The 18,472-nt window shown below is 52.6% G+C and overlaps 8 protein-coding genes across 8 annotated transcripts; 7 read left to right on the plus strand and 1 right to left on the minus strand.

Moving 5' to 3' along the window:
* The first annotated feature begins 124 nt into the window (after nucleotides 1-124).
* Nucleotides 125-1,621, plus strand: LAESUDRAFT_721047 (uncharacterized protein). Its single transcript, XM_040907943.1, has 5 exons — nucleotides 125-488; nucleotides 572-692; nucleotides 760-1,045; nucleotides 1,105-1,191; nucleotides 1,259-1,621. The coding sequence occupies exons 1-5, from the start codon at nucleotides 228-230 to the stop codon at nucleotides 1,371-1,373; spliced, it is 870 nt and encodes a 289-aa protein (XP_040768426.1). The 5' UTR covers nucleotides 125-227; the 3' UTR covers nucleotides 1,374-1,621.
* Nucleotides 1,622-3,132: 1,511 nt separating this feature from the next.
* LAESUDRAFT_643679 (uncharacterized protein) lies at nucleotides 3,133-4,256 on the plus strand (the record flags this gene model as incomplete). The annotated part of the gene is made up of 3 exons (XM_040903801.1): nucleotides 3,133-3,301; nucleotides 3,457-3,624; nucleotides 3,886-4,256. Coding segments are annotated over 3 exons (708 nt in total), but the record flags the coding sequence as incomplete, so codon positions are not given.
* Nucleotides 4,257-5,272: 1,016 nt separating this feature from the next.
* On the plus strand, nucleotides 5,273-6,252 carry LAESUDRAFT_721051 (uncharacterized protein). The gene is made up of 4 exons (XM_040907944.1): nucleotides 5,273-5,430; nucleotides 5,490-5,655; nucleotides 5,710-5,771; nucleotides 5,832-6,252. The coding sequence occupies exons 1-4, from the start codon at nucleotides 5,348-5,350 to the stop codon at nucleotides 6,001-6,003; spliced, it is 483 nt and encodes a 160-aa protein (XP_040768428.1). The 5' UTR covers nucleotides 5,273-5,347; the 3' UTR covers nucleotides 6,004-6,252.
* Nucleotides 6,253-6,766: 514 nt separating this feature from the next.
* On the plus strand, nucleotides 6,767-8,113 carry LAESUDRAFT_755378 (uncharacterized protein; the record flags this gene model as incomplete). The annotated part of the gene is made up of 2 exons (XM_040912018.1): nucleotides 6,767-6,831; nucleotides 6,886-8,113. The coding sequence occupies 2 exons, from the start codon at nucleotides 6,767-6,769 to the stop codon at nucleotides 8,111-8,113; spliced, it is 1,293 nt and encodes a 430-aa protein (XP_040768429.1).
* A 655-nt stretch (nucleotides 8,114-8,768) lies between these two features.
* LAESUDRAFT_345342 (uncharacterized protein) lies at nucleotides 8,769-9,794 on the minus strand. The gene is made up of 2 exons (XM_040902101.1): nucleotides 9,687-9,794; nucleotides 8,769-9,628 (listed from the first exon to the last, which is right to left on the minus strand). The coding sequence occupies exons 1-2, from the start codon at nucleotides 9,711-9,713 to the stop codon at nucleotides 9,104-9,106; spliced, it is 552 nt and encodes a 183-aa protein (XP_040768430.1). The 5' UTR covers nucleotides 9,714-9,794; the 3' UTR covers nucleotides 8,769-9,103.
* Nucleotides 9,795-12,095: 2,301 nt separating this feature from the next.
* On the plus strand, nucleotides 12,096-14,343 carry LAESUDRAFT_721055 (Aldo/keto reductase). The gene is made up of 13 exons (XM_040907945.1): nucleotides 12,096-12,573; nucleotides 12,630-12,670; nucleotides 12,728-12,765; nucleotides 12,826-12,873; nucleotides 12,927-13,040; nucleotides 13,100-13,185; nucleotides 13,239-13,291; nucleotides 13,351-13,405; nucleotides 13,466-13,520; nucleotides 13,573-13,608; nucleotides 13,672-13,744; nucleotides 13,804-14,145; nucleotides 14,202-14,343. The coding sequence occupies exons 1-13, from the start codon at nucleotides 12,477-12,479 to the stop codon at nucleotides 14,244-14,246; spliced, it is 1,083 nt and encodes a 360-aa protein (XP_040768431.1). The 5' UTR covers nucleotides 12,096-12,476; the 3' UTR covers nucleotides 14,247-14,343.
* Nucleotides 14,344-14,711: 368 nt separating this feature from the next.
* On the plus strand, nucleotides 14,712-15,830 carry LAESUDRAFT_345595 (uncharacterized protein). The gene is made up of 3 exons (XM_040902103.1): nucleotides 14,712-14,959; nucleotides 15,018-15,369; nucleotides 15,427-15,830. The coding sequence occupies exons 1-3, from the start codon at nucleotides 14,827-14,829 to the stop codon at nucleotides 15,605-15,607; spliced, it is 666 nt and encodes a 221-aa protein (XP_040768432.1). The 5' UTR covers nucleotides 14,712-14,826; the 3' UTR covers nucleotides 15,608-15,830.
* Nucleotides 15,805-17,043, plus strand: LAESUDRAFT_345539 (uncharacterized protein). Its single transcript, XM_040902102.1, has 3 exons — nucleotides 15,805-16,688; nucleotides 16,754-16,846; nucleotides 16,898-17,043. Exons 1-2 carry the CDS (start codon nucleotides 16,053-16,055, stop codon nucleotides 16,757-16,759), a joined length of 642 nt encoding a protein of 213 aa, XP_040768433.1. The 5' UTR covers nucleotides 15,805-16,052; the 3' UTR covers nucleotides 16,760-16,846; nucleotides 16,898-17,043.
* The last annotated feature ends 1,429 nt before the right edge of the window (nucleotides 17,044-18,472 follow it).

Raw genomic sequence — 18,472 nt, forward strand, 5'->3', positions numbered from 1 at the left:
TGGGTCCAAAGAAATGAGGCTGCGAGCTTGTGGCGGCGAGTGGCGTCTGCCAACTTACGCGTCGCGGACGCGTAACCGACCTCTTTACGGGGTCTTGCTCCAACCGCCACTGGGGTCCCCGCACCGCGTACCGAGCACACGGGTAGCCTTGCACCGACACACCGAAACACTTGCAACGCAACCACCACTGTCATTGACCGCCTCTGCTTTACTTCATTTCAGACAGAATGGTGATTGCACGAAAGCGAGCCCTTTGCTCGCATGCAATGGCCCTGCTCTTGTTTTCCTCCGTCGTACATGCCCAAGATGATAGCGGATTCGACTGCCACATCTCTCTCGACAACGTCAGTTACGACCTGACACCACTTGCGGGCGAACAGAGCATTACACGCGAGCGGAGTACACCGCCCACCACAATGGTTGATACTGTCAGGTTTAACCTGTGTGCAAACCTGCAGCAGTTGGGAGAAGTGGATGAGAAGGACCAGGTAGGTGTGCTGCGTCTGCATTCTGTTTGCTCCGTGGAGGTGCTTGCTCGCTCATAGCCGTCTGCGTGGTGTCTCACGATCAGTGTCCCGCAGGAACGCGGGCGTGCCTGACAAAGACGAACCGCAAAGGCGATGAGGGCGACCGGATAGTGGCTGTCATCCCGCTCGCGACATCCTCCGGCGTAGAGTACTCTACACTATCATGTGCGCTCATGTTCTCATCACCACACATCTCCATTGTCTAAAATATCGTCACTTACTGTGAGCTCAGCACCGAAAGGCCTCTCGCTCACCTTCCAAGGCCCATCATATCCCACCTCCAGAACTTCCGACCCATTACCTCAATCGTTCCATCTGAGACTGCTTTGTGCAACGGATGACTCGGAACCTTCTTTCCTCTCCTATGACGGCTCACAAATGTCCGCAGAATGGAGCACACCAGCAGCTTGCGGATCGTCCGATGATGGATCCTCAGACAAGCCAAACGAAGATGCGGGTGAGGGGGATGATAAATCGAAGACGTCTATAGGTTCGGGCGTTGGGTATTTCTTCCTACTGTGCGTGTATCTACAACGATGTGGCATGCTGCGCGCACATTTTCTGACGTTTCCCACAGGTTGTTCCTGGCGCTATTAGCGTACTTCGGACTGGGCGCATACTACAATTACACGACGTACGGCGCATCAGGAATGGACCTCATTCCGTGCGTGTATACACTTCGTTACCTTTCTCTCCGGAGATTCACCCGCTGTGATCCTTTGGTTCATCAGACACCGAGACTTCTGGCGAGAGGTCCCGTATATGCTCCGCGACGTTGTCTCACATCTATGCTCTGCCGTGCGGCCACGACAAAGTGCGAGTCGGGGAGGGTATATTGCAGTATGATTTGGCGGTCTCATCACGAAACTGATGGAGCTGCCTTCGGGCAAGGATTGTTCTTATTCTATATGCTGTCGCAATGATATGGTAATGTGTATTGCACCTCTTCATCGGACGTTCTGGCTTCTTCTCCATGCCTTCATCGCATGCGTTGTGTCTCTCAAACTAATGTTGTGGATCATTCTGTTGCACCTCGCAGCCTGGTACCAGGTGGCCCTGTGAATCCTTTTGAATGTGGACGATATGGTTGGCCCACTCCTGCAAACATTTCGCATAGATCACAAGTAACAGTCCTGGGCCGAGATACTTCAAGAGAGGCGCGCAGAATATACTAATTAATTAGGTCTGAAAAGACCTTTAGGCTGATGTCGGCACGACACAGCTCGCTACGACTCGTAGGAGGGCCACAGCATGGGCGTCAAAAAACCTAATTTCGCAATGTGTCGAATCGTTGAAGCTGTCACGCGTCGTAAGGGCGCCGAATTCATTAAAATTGTACAGTATGGCCGGCAGAACAAGCCGTTCACCTTATTCTGTCAACTAAGCACTCGATGTCATGTAAAGTTTGGGATCCATACACACGAGTAGAGGAAGGTGAGTGCCAATATGATGGAGAAAGAGTTCTGAACTTGCAACACACCGCATCACCCAGTGTGGGCCTGTGCAGGGGCCCTGAATCTGTGATGAGATTTTGACGGACGTCAAACCTTCGAGCGCACCCTCAACATGTTTCATGCTTCGAATGGCCCTATCTCACGTTGGTAACACCCATCATCATCGAGCGCTTGCCACCGATCCTGTCATCCTCGTCTCCCTCCTTATCACTAGACATTCAATCCGGCATCCAGAAAATTGAAGACGAGAGCAGAAGCTGGTTCCCGGCGCTCGCGGGTGGATCACAGACGTCTGGTGAGGTTCTTAGCTAACACGAGGATTCCAACGATATAATTGCTCTGCAGTGTCCCAGCGTCTCGCCTGCCAGAGCTAATTACAGAGACGAAAAAGGACATTGCAAAGACGACCATCACGTCGGTTGTGATAGGCCACGCAGGAGATTGTATGAATCCACAATTTCCATGCTGAGCTTCCACGAAAGGGATCAAGGACACGTCCGGAACAGGATGAAAGAACAAAAAGCACGCCAAGATCTCATTGACACAGTAAGTATGGGTGCCTTTGGATTTACGACATTGAGCAAGTATATTCAGGCGCATGAAAACGGCAGCGGTCTGGCCGCTCACCTCCATCACAGTGCGCGAGGCGCTCTGGATAGCACTGGGATCCCAGTGGGTTGTGACCTCCAGTTGACAGAACCAGAAGTATCATGCCTGATACGGCTGTTCTGTTCGACAGATGGTTTCTTCTGCAATATCCAACACCTGTGCTATCTGCAAGTCTCTATCTGAACCTAACCCTCTGCGTCCATGTCCGATCAATCAGACATACATAATGCGATGAGTCGCGCGCCGATGGGCATCCTTAAAGTCCCTCCGAGAATTGTTTCGTTCTGCATTGGTCGTTGTCACTGACGTTGATACCCCTACAATGTCGAACGCGTCAGCTGCAAGCATATTGGCTCAGGAAGAAGCGACTATCTTACATGAAGGGTGAGGACGATGATACCTTCCGAGGCGTTCAACCGACCAGTTTGTGATCACTGTCACAGATACATCAGTGGCTGCTGCTATCTCGCAGCTACTGGTACGTCCCGGGGTGGACCATTCTAAGCAATTGAACTCGACTCACAGACTGGACATATTCAGCCCTCATCTTCTTTGAGTACATCGTCACCTTTTCCGAAGAGGTTTACGTCATCTGGCAGGCCAGGTTGACCACTGTCACGGCCATCTTTGCCCTCAACCATTATTTGCTCGTGGTACAAGGCATTAATTTCGCACTGGATGCCATCTGGTGGCATACTCCACTGGTAAGTCGTATCATGTCGTGCTGCGAGTGAAGCAAACACTTACGATCCACACGCACAGAGGTGAGCGGCGACGACCGCACCGTATGTTCAGCGCAATTAATAGATTGTCGCAGCTGTGAGGCTGTGGGCTTATTGTTAAGCGGGACGACTATTGTTCTTGAGGCTGTGACAGCAACTCAGAGATATTCGACCTCAAATTCATGAAGAGACTGATTGATAAATTGTTAGGCTTTTCCGCGTTCCGTACGTATGCTGTTAGTGGACACCAGATCATCCCTGCGTTGCTAGTGTTGCTATTGGGGCTAGCGCCAGTCGGCGCCAACCTCGTGAGTATACATGTTCTCCGCCATCATATGTATGTTGAGCACCTCTGGGCAGTTTGCAGATATAAGAAATCCATACGCGTTCATCACTTACATAGGCAGCTATCCAGTTTGTAGCTATAATGAACGCGAGTCCACGGCGTTACTGAAGAAGTAAGTGTCACGTCCACCTCCGACGTTGGCAATACCAGGACTTATCCTCCTTTGCATAGACGTGCGTTTAAAGAAGATCAATTACTTGTTGCTCTGACACGCAAGATTCCTGCAGTCGTCTTCGTCGCGCGCATCTGCCCGGCTGCATCCGATCTGATCGTGGTCCTTCTCACTTGGTTCAAAACATTCCGACTCGCTATAGAAGTGCGGAAGTTACAACTAAGAGGATCGATCTCGACGGTGCTGATGAGAGACGGTGAGTATGTGTGGCTCTCTTGGGTAATACATGCAAAGCCTTATGAGCAACCAATTCAAGGCACGCTCTACTTCATGTACGTCGGGCTCTGTCACAGTGCATTGTCACGACTCTGTTCTTCTACCGTTCATCAGGGCCCTTTTGCTTCTCAACATCCTCGAGATCGTGATTACACTCCGCTACGAGAATTCACAGGCAAGTTTATCCACACAACTCCATGGCCACTTTAAGGTAACGTGCAAGCAGGATTATGCAAACTACGTCTCACTTTTCCTGCCACCGTAAGCGACCGATCATTCTCAGTTCAGCTCAACCCATGCTTACCGAATCAATCAGGATTTCATCAATCCTGATATCACGCTTCATCCTCAACCTACGCCAGGCATCCCTCGACAGCGCGGGCGTGGATACGATTTCTCACAGCACCCTGAACATTCCGGACTTTCCCTCCCGCCTGGATGGCAACATTGGCGCCGAGCTCCAGCACGCGTCTCTTGTTCCTGAGAATGTCGAGGATAGCACGGAAGACGAGCAGGGTATCACTGAGGGTGGTGAGACGTACGAGTTGGCGCAGGAGCAGTAGTCATCATACAAGCTATGCGATCATTTTCAATAGTGCCGACTCTGACTGTTACCCGTACTTGCACCTTGACACAGTGATTTCCCGATCGCGATGATGCGATCCACGACGCGACATGGGACTCTCACACTGAGTGATGCATGATGGATAATGGTAGGGGTCAAAAAAGACACTTATGTAACAACCTACAGACTCCCCGAAATCCCCCCGCATCTTTCCTATACGCGAACAGAACCCCAGGAACGCGTCGCAGATGATCTTCCAGGCAACGCTTCTCGCGAGAAACCCGTGCGCAACGTAACGCTGTGTGGTAATGTATGGTGCATATCTTCATCATGCCTTCGTCGCATGACCTGTGTCTCAAACTAATATTGTGGGCTATCCTGCTGCACCTTCAGCGTGATATCATCAGGCGTTCTTTCGAATATCCTTGATGGAATGGTCATATGTCTCTATCCATCTAAGAACAAGGTTTAATAGCACCGCAGCGCGGAAAACACGCGGTATCGGATTTCGCAAAGCACTCAACAAACTTGGATGAACTGACACATCGTTCTGCTCCCGCGTGATGGATTATTCAAGCGATAGTACATTCCGCAATCAGATAATTCGTTCGCCGCTTACATGGTCGTAGACATTTAAACTGACGATTGGACTTCGGCAGGCGACTCTTCTTCCCATCGTTCTCTCCATTGCCTTGGGCACAGGCGTTTCGTATCCCACCTTGGTCTTCAATATTCAATGGCGAAGAACGGGCTAGGCCGAAGCTTGTATGCTGCATACGTGGTGATAAGGGGCAGAACGCCAGGGGTTTACGATACGTGGTGAGAGAAGTCTGATATGCATATCGAGAAGTCCGTTCATCCCGTCAAATTGCGAGCAGGAAGGACTGCAAGCCTAACGTCGACAAATTTCCCGGGGCCAGCTTTAAAGGGTTTGTCAGTAGGGTGGAGGCGGAGAATGCATTCCAAGACGCACAGAGAGAAGGTTTTATAAGCTCTCGGGGGGATCTCGCAAAATCTACAAACCCTTGGCGGGACCAATCTATCGTGAGTGAGATATTCGTCACAAATTTAATCTACGCCGATGGCGAAATGGTACAGACTCAGAAGGGCAAATACTACGTTGTATTTGTGGGCATCCGCCCAGGGATCTACGACAACTGGTAAGAAAGTTCTTGTTGGGTGTCTTGAAGAGATCATTCATTGCGCCGGATTGTGCACAGGTCTGATTGTCGGTTGAACTCCGCTGGCTGTTCAGGAGCACGGTACAAAAGCTTCAAAAGTAAGGGGGAAGCTGAGAGAGCGTTTGCGGATGCAAAAGCAAAAAATGAAGTACTGGAAAAGGCTCGAAAGCCTGACTCGAGCTGCTCCGAACACGACACTCAGAGGCGGTGACAAGCAGGAGACATCAATGGTATCGGAGCGCGATTAGGGAGTGAATGTGAAGGCGTTGAAGAGAGCACACTCTGGGCGCGAGTGAGACTCAGTTGGAGCTCAGTATTTCGCGTCTGAGAATCTAGCCGAATTCCTGTGCGGCTCACTTGTCGGTGAGATGATCAGATGGTCTGCAGGGAGTTGTAGCGCGTTGTAACTGTTCGGAAAGTCAGTCAGCTATAGGCTTTATTTATTGTCATGAATGTGCACATTTCCTGCTCATCACAACATTGCAAGCTGTTGCAAGTCGGTTATTCCTGAGTGTCAAGTTATGTCTGGCCGACGATCGTTGCCTGTTATGGCAAGGTTGCTGGCTTCAAGGTGGAGTCCGATGTGACGATTTGAGCTGCACTTGAGCCTGCGCTCTCGAGTCTCGACAGTTATGATCGAGAACGTGCGCGTTAGTCTGAGAGGCTCGTCGTCTCATGTCTTCCAACACAAATGATCTTGCTTCATGCCAACCAACCCGGGGGATGTTGCGCAACAGCAAAGCGAACAACGCCAACTAGCCTGTAGTATTCGCACGCTCTATCAGATCTAGGGTAAACAATGCGTTCTGAAGGTTCCAGAAGCACAGCATCAGTCATTGTGGTGATGTTTCGGAGCCAAGTTAAAATCAGGAGCTATCACGATGCGTGGTTTACTGTCCCAACACCATTCATCCCGCAGGCGTCACTCGGTGTGAAGAGCCTCGCGAAGGGAATGCGGACTCTCTGTCGTCGTCATGGGCAGAACGAAAGTCGCGTATGTGGTCTTCAGAGGCACACGACCTGGAGTATATTCCACTTGGTACGTGCGCATCGAATTGCCGAGGACATCGTTCACGCGCTCAGTTGTGTGCAGGGAAGAATGCAATTTCTACACTTCAGAAATACCTGGAAATTGCTACAAGGGCTACGCGACTCGCGCAGAGGCGGCGCGACAATGGGCCAATGCGCTGGCAGGAGGTAGGATCAAGACGCTCCAACGACCCACAGACTCTCCGGTCCCACCATCACCCCTACATATGAACAGTCCTCCAAGTCCGCGTGCTAGGCGGTCTTCCAGACAACACTCCCCGCGAGAAATCCGTGTGCAACTGGCCACTGCATCCGCTGCGCGTCCTGCTAGTGCTTCCGGTAGCGATACACGTCGAGCAGCCACACAGGCGCGGCAGCGTACTCCCAGTCCATTGCTGATCACAGGTGACCGCGCAACTCCCCAATCTGCGGCAAGGTCATCTGCATCCTCGCCTGATCGTTCTGGCTATGTATCCTCAGGTGTCTCCCAGTATGGAACACCTGCCACCAGTCCTGTCCCGACTCCTCCATCCTCGCCGGACACGGGAGTATCGGTGATTCTGCCAGATGAACCACCCAGCCCATATCAGGGTTCCTCAGACGTTTCGTCTCCTGCAGATAGCACGGTGCGCTCGCTCGAGGTGACACGCTTCCAAGTGCAATCTCCCGTGGGCAAGAGCGAGACCACGGCTAACGACTCTCCGGCTACGGAAATCACGCAGATCGAGCCGTTCTTCTCCAGCCTAAGCATCGGTGGGAGCGCTGCGGATACTCCCGCTCCTCGTCCTAGTCCCATTCATAGACCGTCCACCACCTCTAGCCGCAGCGGGAGCGCAGGCTCGACGCCCCGCCAGCGTGGATCGCGCACGCTGAAGAAGGAATACAGCAGCAGCAGCGTGCAGACGGAACCCGAGACGCGCATGTTCTCTTCTAAGTCCAGCGCGCGCACGACCCCCGCTGGCTCGTCGTCTGCCACCAGGGCGCTCGCGCGCAGCCAGAGCGAACGGCAATCTGCTTCGCCTGCATCTCGCGCTCCTGTGGTGGCTTCACCGTCTTCTCCCAGCACGATCGTCCGCAGCTACAGTGAGGAGACGTATGACGCGCCTGGGAACACCGTACAGGCGAGCGGCAGTGGTTCGCGCCGTGGTCAGAGATCGGCGGAGGTGACGCCTTCACTGAGCCCGCTTGGCCTAGCGCTGTCTCAGCCAATGCATGCGTCGAATATGGTGATTGATGCTGCGTCTGACCCGCGTTCGCCCATTTCGAGAAGGACTGCTGTGCCTGCTAGGTGAGTCTGGTTGGGTGGCTTCGCGTGTTTAGTTGACAAAGTGGTTTTCTTCTCCACGGTTAGCGCACCTGTGTTCCACCGCCCATCGCCAAGCAACGTGTCCATGTCAGGCACTCTGTTTGGAGCATGAACACGAAGACGTAAGAATCGTTTGCTGTGTCTGCATGGTTTGCTTTTATCTGGGTTGCGTTCGGTGTGCTCAAATTGTGATTTTGATGTTTTGATGTGCGAAATCGCGACGTATGCATCTTCTTCCATCCCGTTCTTCACGCATCATTTCTTATAGCCTTGACTCCGAAGTACTTTATTTTCTATATAAGCCTGTCTCGACTTATGTAGACTACCTGCTCGTATTGTGTACGTTCGTGGTGGATGAATGCAAAAACAAAGTTGAGCCACGCTGCTCACATACTGAGTGCCAGTTCAGACGCGATAAATTACGCGGTAGATTTCGATAGTAATCATGGCAGCATGCATGCCAATGTTCCAATGAGCTCCTTAAGCTCTCATTGGATAATTTGTACCATTATCGAAACCTTTTGAAGTCCAGGTTCCGCTCGAGCAGCCGAATGGCCTTGCTGTCCCTACATATTCTCGGAACTGCTCATGAGATTGCAACATTGCTTCTTCCTATGTGGGATTATACATACGGTGTAGGTCTCTCCTGTCTCATTCAGATCGACCAGGCAAGGCCACGCGCCACCTGATCAGTAGTCAAAACGCCTGAATCAAACTTCTCGTCAGGGAGCGCTTTGTCTCGGCCAAAACAGGCAAGCCAGTTGCCATTAGCGGTATGTTTCGAGTTCCACGTGACATTGACAGACGTCAGCGCAGGAGGTCCAACATATCCTCGACGCGATGGCGGTCTCTCTTTCGAACCACCACAAGCCTCTTTTTTGTCCGACACACTCCCGCTCGCGATACCCCACGGGCCCCGCCCCCATCCCGCTGTATTTTATCCACTATGCTCTTCCTCCCGTATTTATTTTCCAGCCTACTTGTCGGATTGTTCGGGCTCATGCCCATGTATTCGCCTGTGGTTCGACATGCTTACCTGTACGAGATAGGCTTCGTCGCGGATAGCCTGAAGAAGCTGCTCGATGACTCGCGGTGAGTGTGCATCATGGAATCGCACGCCCTCGCACGTCTCACTACCATGCCAATGCAGCTTTGCAAATAGCCGCGTCGATATGTGGCTTGACAGGCTCATCGAAGCCCCAGCATATTCTGCACTTCCTCCTCCTGCTTCAGAGCTCACGCCAATGGAAGTAGTGTCGCCAGAGCAGAGGGAACGAACTCCTTTCGGTTTCAAGCTGCCGCCCTTGGAGTCCACATACTTGTATCGCCACATCAAATCGGGACCAATCGACATGCAGGTCACGGTAGATCCTGAGTACTTCAACTTCAGCCGGCCGAGTCGGTCCCATGTGCGGGAAACATTCTTCGTCATCTTCGTGGCGGTAGTGGGCGCAGGTACTACCGGCTTGATTAAAACGGGCCTTTGGCTGTTCAGGAGGATCTGTGGGAAGTCCAAGGTTAGGGAATGCAAGGTATGATCCTGGCCATCGGGTACTCACACCGCTCATGGTCGCACTGTAAATCATTCCAGGATTCCGATGCCCCGTCTATGCGCGATCGCCGGGATCTCATGGTAGACCCATACGCAAGCATACGGGTATGTTGCATTTCCTAGCGAAGATTGATCCATAACGTAGTGTAATCTAGCCGAGAAGACCATTTATGGACGGCCACCTCAACCTTTTCGATCAGCAGTGCCAGCTCGAGTTTAAGCTGTCTGGAACAGACATGGTGCCAGATGGACCGATCCAGCTCCCGCAACCAATATTTGAAGATGCAGTGGAGGCGAATACAGCGATCGTAAAGTCACAGGCGGCGAAGAGGCCTTGGGTTCCAAAGCGCGTTGACAAGGCGATCGGCACGGAAGAGCGCATGACCCTGAAGCCTGGTGAAATCGCGGTGACTGAAATCAAGAAGGAGGAGGAAGTTCAGGAGGAAGAGGCGGACAAGGTAGTGTGCAGGCTTGGCTCTCCATGACTTGCTATTTAATTTTGCTTCCCAGACCGTTGTGTCGACTTCTGTGGAAAGCGGCTTGAACAGGGCGGCTGCTGTTAACGAGAGAAAACAGCAAAGCACATCTGTTATGCAGGAGATGCCTCAGCTGCGGATCAGAGATGACCCCTCTCCCGGGATTACTCCTAGCCTTGAAGACGTGACGATCATTGTACCCTCGCCGGTAGTGAAGAAAGACAAAATTGTTGCAAGTTCGATCGGGAACACACCCCTTCATGATTGGAGACCTGCGGAAGCAGTCGCCATCTCGACGCCCGCTTATACCCAGCAGAAGACAGAAGGTTGTGGAATTGGCCATGTTGAGGTTCGCACTCGCTCCGCGGCCAGCCCCTCTGTAATCTGGAACGTACCCTCTGTCGAGCTCCGAACCGGAGACGTTCAGCCCATGGAGTCGACCCCTGCGAGGGAAGTAGTCACTCAGCCTCTCACACAGGTGCGCGACGCCTCCGCCGAGCTCCAGACGGTTACCGTGCTGTCTGTCGAGTCGATTCCTACGAAGGACGGAATCGCCCAACCGCTCATTCAGGGGCACGATTCCTCCACCGAACTTCAGACAGTTACTAAATGCCCTATGGAATCGACTCCCGTGATGCAGGCTGTCGTCCAACTACCTCCGCAGGTAAATACTTCTTCTGCCGAATCCAAAGCTGAAGATGTTCGTGCTATGGAGTCGACGCATGCATCCACTGGACTTCAAACGGTTACCAAATGCCCTATGGAATCGACTCCCGTGATGCAGGCAGTTGTCCAACTACCAAACGTTCCCTCTGCCGAACTCAAACCTGAAGACGTTCATACCGCGGGATCGGCGCCCGCGGGAGAGGCAGCCTCCCAGTCTTCCGAACAAGCGCAACCGCCAGCGGAAGAACGGAAGGATGTTGACGATGAGGAGCGCCGCCACTACAGGGCGCACAGCGGGTTTAGAAAAATGGATGCGCGGTGGAGGAAGCGGCAGCCGTCGAAGGGCGATGAGGTGCCGAACTGGCGCGTGCGCTCGTGGTCGGGGCCCGAGAGAGAGGACGATCTCTTCGAGGAGGTGAGTAGCAAGGTGCGAGTGTTTGTGGTGGTTGTGGAGCTAACGAGTGTGGTGGCGTGGTGGTAGGGTCTTGCTGCTCGTCCGAGGGTCTCGAAGGCGAGCTTGGAGACGCTGCGGGAGCGTTTGGTGAATGAGAGCAATGAGAAGGCGGGGTTCCCTCCGGTGAGTGTTGGGCCGTCTTAAATGTCGGGAAGATGCAAGCTGATATGCGCTGTGCGCTAGGATGCTTATGCCGCGACTACAGCGGCGCAGAAGAAAGATGATGACAAGGAGAACGCCAAGATCGCTAGGTGAGTTAGTTACGCGCCGCTCGCTGTCAGAGAGGCAGACAAGAGGATGAAAGCGAGACAGCATAAATGACAGGTCTTGCAGACCTGACGGCTTGAACACTCACCGCGTTCCCTCATCCCACCTCGTCTAGCCCTTCCACTACACTATACCCCTTCGTCGCATCGCATCATACGCACTTCCAACACTACGCATTAATTTAGGACAGATCACGGATCTCTCGATGTATCATTATCGTCTAGATTTGTAGCATTAGCACTGTGATCTAGCGCATCCAAGCTGTAAGCCCTCAAGCTCAGCCCAGACAGTTGAGGACCCGTCATGAGAGCAAGCCGAGATGTCGAAAACACGGTCTGTCGCGGCCCATGGCTTCGTGGTGGAGAAGAGTGATTGTCTTGGTGCGATCAGCGACAGGCACGCTCACCATCGAACCAGCATGATGCACTGAGATTCGACCCGTCGACGAGCTGAATGCTGAAGCATGGAGGACTTTACGCTTTCACATTAGTCGACATTGCAGGGTGGAAAGAGGAAGGTCGATCACCCGGCGATCACGTCAAATTCGCACAGATGACGCCGCCGCATATCCGCTCATCGTGGGTTACCCCGCGCACACCGTCGAGATTCGACGGTCGTTACGAGAACTCTTCGCATGCCCTGGATATCGGACGAACATATCTGGCGGAGGCCCACACGCTCGCCGAGGGATTCGCATGCGATACGGCGTCCATGACCCCCTTCCTCGACGATCGCAAATGCTGTAGCCCCATTCGCTGACAGATACCCGACGACCGCTCGGCACGCTGGGGAACCCACTTCCGTCCCCGAGCTATAAAAACAAGGCACTCTTGCCCGAGGGAGGATGCTTTCTGTTTCTCCGCTCGCACTTATCTCTAGGCTCGCGCGCGCTGCACGCTTCCAAAGGCCCGTTTCTGCATTTATCGACAGGAAGATGTCTACTGCTATCGTCGAGTACGAGACAAAGGGCATGCCGTTCCGTAGGCTCGGCCCTAGTGGGCTGCGTGTGCCTGTGTTCTCGCTTGGAGGATGTGAGTGTTGGCGTGTGGTGGTTACGCGAATCGTGGGTCACTGAGCTTTGGTGCAGGGCTTACGCTCGGAGGGACTGTTATCGGCGACCCTGTGAAGGTGCTTGCTTTCTTCGCGCAAATGCTTAGTGTGTCTCATTCATGCTTGACTGTCCAGGACATCATCAAAGTCGCCTTTGAGAATGGTATCAACATGTATGCGCCCGAATGAGCATTTCATGCAGTCGTTTTTGCTGAGACCTATCTATTTACCAGGTTTGACACTGCGGAGACTTATGCGAGCGGCAACTCCGAGAAAGAGATGCACGTCCCTCCGTTTCTCAACGCCACACCATGTGTCTGATAGCGTTGCACAGGGGCCGTGTCATCCGCGAACTCGGTCTGCGCCGCACGGATCTCGTCATCACGACAAAGCTCTATTGGGGACCTCAAAGGGAAAACCCGAACGGAACCGGATTGTCGAGGAAGCAGTAGGTGGCCGTGGCTTGCTGCAGCGCTGGAGCGGGCGGATGACCACATTTACCTTTAGCATTATTGAGGGAACGAAAGCATCACTCGAGCGGCTTGGGATGGACTACGTGGACGTGATTTTCGCGCACCGTCCCGACAGCACCGGTGAGTCGTATGGGTGTCGTGGTGTCGGTAGCTACGTTTGACGCTTGCACTAGTACCGATGGAGGAGATCGTGCGCGCCTTCAACTTTGTCATCGATCAGGGCTGGGTGCGTTTCATCGTCCCCGTAATTCGACTGCAATCGCTCACGGCGTGCGTCAAAACTAGGCTTTCTATTGGGGCACGTCGGAATGGTCTGCGCGTGAACTCGAGGAGGCGTACCGTACGTGCGTTCCGCGCACAAAAACCTCACCGAGATACTGACTCAAGCTGTCTCGCATAGATGTTGCCGACAAGCTCGGCCTGGTTGGTCCGGTTGCTGAGCAATGTCAACATCAGTGCGTCTGTCGTCCTCGGCTTTGTCAGCGTTCTTGACTTTACTCCGATTAGTATGTTTCACCGCGAGCGTCCCGAGAAGGAGTACGCGTACGTACTGGCTGGCTGGTTTGTATAGTCAGTTCGTAAAAGTTCATTGTGTTTGTGACGCAGGCCTCTCTACCAGAAGTACGGGCTTGGCACGACTGTCTGGTCGCCGCTCGCCAGCGGCCTTCTCACAGGGAAGGTGAGAGATCCGTCCTGCTCCCGGCCGCACGTTCCACTCTAATCCTTGCTCGTTTGCAGTATAACAACGGCATCCCCGAAGACTCACGCTACGCGAACCACAAAGACTTCTTTCAAAATACGCTCAAGACGCTCAACGAGGAAGAGGGCCAGAAGAAGCTCGCGAAGGTGCGCGCGCTGACCAAGCTCGCAGAGACGGAGCTCGGGTGCAGCGCCGCCCACCTCGCGCTCGCGTGGGTCGCGGTGAAGCCCGGGACGAGCACCGTCATTCTGGGAGCGTCGAAGCCCGAGCAGGTGGTGGACAACTTGAAGGCGCTGCAGGTCATCCCGAAGCTGACGCCGCAGATCATCGAGAAGATTGAGGCGATTTTGGAGAATAAGCCGGAGCCGCTGGTATGTGTGGTATGTCTTTGGTGGACTGTGATGGGTGTGTGGCTGATTTGGGTTTGGTCGTGCAGGCGACGTATGGCAGGCCTCCGTTGGATACCTCGAGCAGGTTGTGAAGATAATTTTAAGTGACGGTCTGTTGGTGGTATGCCACGTAAATCACGCGCCAATAGGTGTCGAACACGATAAATATATTGCCGTGAGCCAGGGGAATGATTCAGTGCGCCTGCTTTTGTCGTTGTGTGTTGGGATTGAAAATCATCCAGTATGGCAAAGTGCAGGGCCTCCCGGCCTACTCATATCACTCCCGGCCTACTCATATCACTCCCGTACGTCGTGCGGATGAAAATCCAAACTGCGCAACAAGAGCATGGTTGGAGAGAACGTAACGTACGGCAGACATGATGCGATTGAGAAATATGGAGGATTGCATGTGAATGTCGACTGACTTGTCGACGAACGTCTGGTAGCGTTGCATTTCAGGTTGAAGATTAACATACGATGGATTTGTGACTTGCGTTATGCGTGACAACCTGCCTGGTTAGCGCTCAACAACTCGAAAGTTCCAATAAGACAGCAGCCATGGTTTCAGAGTAGGCGTTATGCCTTCGCTGGCTGGCAACAGAATCGCTCCCGAAAAGCCAGTCTGATGAAGACAACGGTCATACCCCTTATCGCTTGTCGCTCTCGCTGGACATGCAGGTGCTTCCCCACTTGGATAGAGACATTCTCGTTCTGGAGTCCTATCGGCGTGTGTTCGATCGAGCGTGGAGACTATACTTGAAGTCATCTGGTCTAGGGATAGTGCTCACTGGGCAACCCGGAATCGGTACGTTGCAATTGTCGTCATTCATGCGACGGTGATGAACCGTTCCACTTCTTCCTAGGTAAATCCGTCTGGTTGTGGTACGCCCTTACCCGGCTGTTGAGAAAGCACCAAGTCATATTGTTTTCTTATGGACACGCAATTTATCTGTTTCACTTTGATGGCGTATACTCATTTCAGGGCAATGTCTTTGGCACTCGTCATCTTCCTCAACCCCCTCCTGGCACGTTTATCTGGGGATTGATAGACTCCGATAAAGTGGTTGAAGAACCTAGTCCAGAGTTGACATCTCCGCCTATCTTTCCTATCCATGCTGCTTCTCTAGACCGAAAGCGATACAAGGAATGGCGGAAGCAACGAGAGGCACTGACGTGGGGTCTGCGCCTGTGGGAGCGCGAAGAGCTTGTGGCGGGGTGGGCTGGGCTTCAGTCGTCTGGTCGGAGAGTTACACTGATTCGCCACCATTGCAGTCTCGAACTACAGGAGGAGTACGCCGATTTGTATGAAACAGTGGTCAGCATTCTTAGGGGGGAAGGGATCCTTCGGAACCTCAGCCCACTCGTTATGACGATCGAAGCGAGCACGGTGGCGCCGAACATGCTTTCGAAAAGATGGGAAAGGAAGAATCCGAGAAACTCTCACGCGAAATGATGGTCAAGACCCTCGAGAACGTGATCAGTTGTATGGCTACTCTGCATGCGATGTCTACGAAGGCGTCTTTAGGCCTGAGGGGGTTGAGCATTCTCACATCGAGGCGTTGGAAGATGCGTCTTGGGATGAGCTTCGAAGGGCCCTTCCAAAGAACAATGAAAGTTCTGGAAAGGCTTCCTATCGCCTAGTCGCTGTCGATGTTGCCAGAACTGGCGACATCTACCAGAACGATTATTTCGTCATCGACTTCAAGTCTGGTGATATAGGCGTCAAAGTCAAGCGGCATTTAGGATCTCTTCAGAATGAAGAGGCGCAGCGACTCTTGGCGGTCTGTCGTCTGGTTCCTCAAGCTTCTTCGCTTGGTGGATTCGTTTTCGAGACATTGGGACACAATCACCTATCTGGCTCGACCGCAGTTCCTGTTGGATTCCCCAACCTTATTCGCATGCATAATGGAGGCAACAACCATCGGACGTTCAAGACGGCTACATCATCTGTGCCGCCTTCATCCACATCATCTTCACTTCTCAGCCTTCCCATTCGATCTAGGAAAATCGTCCATGTCGAGTTCGAGAAGGATAAGAATCTGGAGCTCGATTTGCCGTTGGATCATTATCTCTACATCCCGAGTGCCGAAGACAACCTTTCGTTTGACTCGTCCTTTGTGGAGTACCGTGATACTGATGACGCCGTGACTGCGACCATATGGATCTTCCAGATGACAGTGAGCACAGGGCATCATGGAGCGAGTGCGGGATATGAGCTCGTTAGCAGTGTCGAAGACTTCGTTCGTCAACAGACACAGGAGCGCACACGAAGTGGTCCGCAAGAGATACGTGATATTGAAAGGAGAATGAGCGAAGAGGTGGGCAGTATCGCAGGTCGAAAACGAAAACGAAAACGGAGCCTTCCTGCCTCGGTAGTATCCCGAAAGAAGCCAAAACGCGCGAAAGAAGCTGTGATGAAATCGAACTACGTCCTCATCTGTCCGGATAAGCCAGCAGAGGCGCGTACGTGGACGATGCCTGATGGATGGAGGGATGACAAAGGGTTGGTGTACTGCCAGCTGATTCCCATCTCGGTAAGTCGTTCCTATGAGTCTTATTCTCTTTCACTACTGCAACGCGAATGATTTATACACAACAGTATTGATTTAATTTGATGTGCTCGACTCCTGAATTACGCCTCTTGTGCCTACATCATGACTTTCTAACATGAATACTTTCGTGCTCGAGTTCGGTCCGTCATCCTGCCAGCTACCTCACATATTCGTCATTGACTAGGAATCAGTCAGGGCTACCTCGAACAGGGGAAGGTCCGATGTGGATTCTTTCCGTACTTTAGGCGCCAACGGTACTTTGGGATGCTCGCCAGCCTTTAGCTTTCCTTCGAAGGCATCTTTCTGTCTGCACATGCTAGTGTTTTTCCATGTGTTTCCGTTCCGGACTGGTCGCGCGAACGAATCGGAGCTGGCAGCGTGGACAACAAACCCGCGTAGGTCTTCCTGGCATGAATTATGTCACACACTGATGTACGATGTTATGATTGTCGTGAACACTCAGCTTTGCTCATCTTTTTGCTCGACAGGTAGTGCTGGTATCGCCTGTTTCTATCCTTCACTACATCATCCATATGCGCGGTCTCATCCTCGTGTTTCTCGATAAGTACCCTACTTGTTGTCTCATCGATGGAGCGATGCATTCGTACGGTGGTTGATATGCAATAATGAACGCTGAAGAAGGTCCATCTAGAGTGCTCTGTGAAAGAATCTTATGCATGCGAACTTTCGTAACGAACCGAGGTGAGTTTGTGCTGATAGGCTCAACCGCTGAACGATTCACGTAACGGTCTGTCACTGCGAAGCTAGTAGGCTTGGTCCTCGGCATTTTGAATTAGACTGCGCAACAGATGCAGATGACATCAAACTGCGCAGCGAGAGCATGGTGGGAAAGAACGTAACGCGTCAGTTTCCCGTTCTCCTGGATGGGCGAGTCGTTGCCACAAGCGCGTTGATCACGTGCTCGCGGCACCTTTGCTCACCTCGTCGGTGATTGCTTGTCTCTCAACTGTATTCTACCCTGGTCCGTGATCGCACCAGATGTCATTCTTACGCTTGAGTCGATGTGCTTCGTGACGCCCAATACTCGTAATCAAGGCTTCTTTGAATAAACACGAACGTGTGATGCGAGTTCCCGACGAAGCGCACATTTGTTCGACAATGCTGATACGTTCGGTCTTCCTCTAGGGGGCAAGAATTGCAAGGAATTGCAGAAGCGCAAGCAGAATGCTCCGCGTTATGAATGTCGGCAACGTTTGCCAATGGAACAACGGAGCTCCGATGCTGATTGATTGGACCGCTGCGATGGAGCGATGCACTCGTTCGGCGGTCGGTATGCAATCACCAACGTGGAAGAAGGCCTATTTTGAGTGTTCTTGGAGAGAATTTTATGCATGCGGACTTTCGTAACGAACCGAGGTGAGTTTGCGCTGATAGGTTAAACCGTTGAATGTTTCACGTAACGATCTGAAATTGCGAAGCTAGTAGGCTTGAGCGTCACGCTTCTGTACCAGACATCCGACAGATATTATGATAGGGAATGCCTAGAAAAGTATAGACGGAACAGATAACCAAAAGGTGTGCACAGCAACTGCCGTTAACTCGCGCGCTCATCCTCGACCTGATGATTCAGGGCGTCCGCGCTCTCCGGGACGCGACGTTCTGGTAGAGTCAGCATTCCTTTCTCGCTTCTACAACGACCCAAAGATGTCTGTTCGCCGGCCCCAGCGCCTCTGCACCCACCATTTATCCGGAGCACGAGGTATGTAATGACGCAACAATCCAAGGACGGCAAGCCCGAAAAGCCC

Source organism: Laetiporus sulphureus (genome assembly GCF_001632365.1).
Source record: "Laetiporus sulphureus 93-53 unplaced genomic scaffold LAESUscaffold_4, whole genome shotgun sequence".
Lineage (NCBI taxonomy): Eukaryota > Fungi > Basidiomycota > Agaricomycetes > Polyporales > Laetiporaceae > Laetiporus > Laetiporus sulphureus.

What these genes read in the sequence shown, in the direction of transcription:
- LAESUDRAFT_721047 (XM_040907943.1), top strand. Translation starts at nt 228, where the DNA reads ATGGTGATTGCACGAAAGCGAGCCCTTTGCTCGCATGCAATGGCCCTG. An exon ending in AAGTGGATGAGAAGGACCAG is followed by an intron (nt 489 to 571) that starts GTAGGTGTGCTG and finishes TCTCACGATCAG; the next exon opens with TGTCCCGCAGGAACGCGGGC. An exon ending in GTTGGGTATTTCTTCCTACT is followed by an intron (nt 1,046 to 1,104) that starts GTGCGTGTATCT and finishes CGTTTCCCACAG; the next exon opens with GTTGTTCCTGGCGCTATTAG.
- LAESUDRAFT_721051 (XM_040907944.1), top strand. Translation starts at nt 5,348, where the DNA reads ATGGCGAAGAACGGGCTAGGCCGAAGCTTGTATGCTGCATACGTGGTG. An exon ending in CCAGGGGTTTACGATACGTG is followed by an intron (nt 5,431 to 5,489) that starts GTGAGAGAAGTC and finishes AATTGCGAGCAG; the next exon opens with GAAGGACTGCAAGCCTAACG. An exon ending in CTTGGCGGGACCAATCTATC is followed by an intron (nt 5,656 to 5,709) that starts GTGAGTGAGATA and finishes GAAATGGTACAG; the next exon opens with ACTCAGAAGGGCAAATACTA.
- LAESUDRAFT_345342 (XM_040902101.1), bottom strand. Translation starts at nt 9,713, where the DNA reads ATGATTTACAGTGCGACCATGAGCGGT. An exon ending in ACAGTGCGACCATGAGCGGT is followed by an intron (nt 9,629 to 9,686) that starts GTGAGTACCCGA and finishes GACTTCCCACAG; the next exon opens with ATCCTCCTGAACAGCCAAAG.
- LAESUDRAFT_721055 (XM_040907945.1), top strand. Translation starts at nt 12,477, where the DNA reads ATGTCTACTGCTATCGTCGAGTACGAGACAAAGGGCATGCCGTTCCGT. An exon ending in TTATCGGCGACCCTGTGAAG is followed by an intron (nt 12,671 to 12,727) that starts GTGCTTGCTTTC and finishes TTGACTGTCCAG; the next exon opens with GACATCATCAAAGTCGCCTT. An exon ending in CGTCCCGAGAAGGAGTACGC is followed by an intron (nt 13,609 to 13,671) that starts GTACGTACTGGC and finishes TTTGTGACGCAG; the next exon opens with GCCTCTCTACCAGAAGTACG.
- LAESUDRAFT_345595 (XM_040902103.1), top strand. Translation starts at nt 14,827, where the DNA reads ATGCAGGTGCTTCCCCACTTGGATAGAGACATTCTCGTTCTGGAGTCC. An exon ending in CACTGGGCAACCCGGAATCG is followed by an intron (nt 14,960 to 15,017) that starts GTACGTTGCAAT and finishes ACTTCTTCCTAG; the next exon opens with GTAAATCCGTCTGGTTGTGG. An exon ending in CGCGAAGAGCTTGTGGCGGG is followed by an intron (nt 15,370 to 15,426) that starts GTGGGCTGGGCT and finishes CCACCATTGCAG; the next exon opens with TCTCGAACTACAGGAGGAGT.
- LAESUDRAFT_345539 (XM_040902102.1), top strand. Translation starts at nt 16,053, where the DNA reads ATGCATAATGGAGGCAACAACCATCGGACGTTCAAGACGGCTACATCA.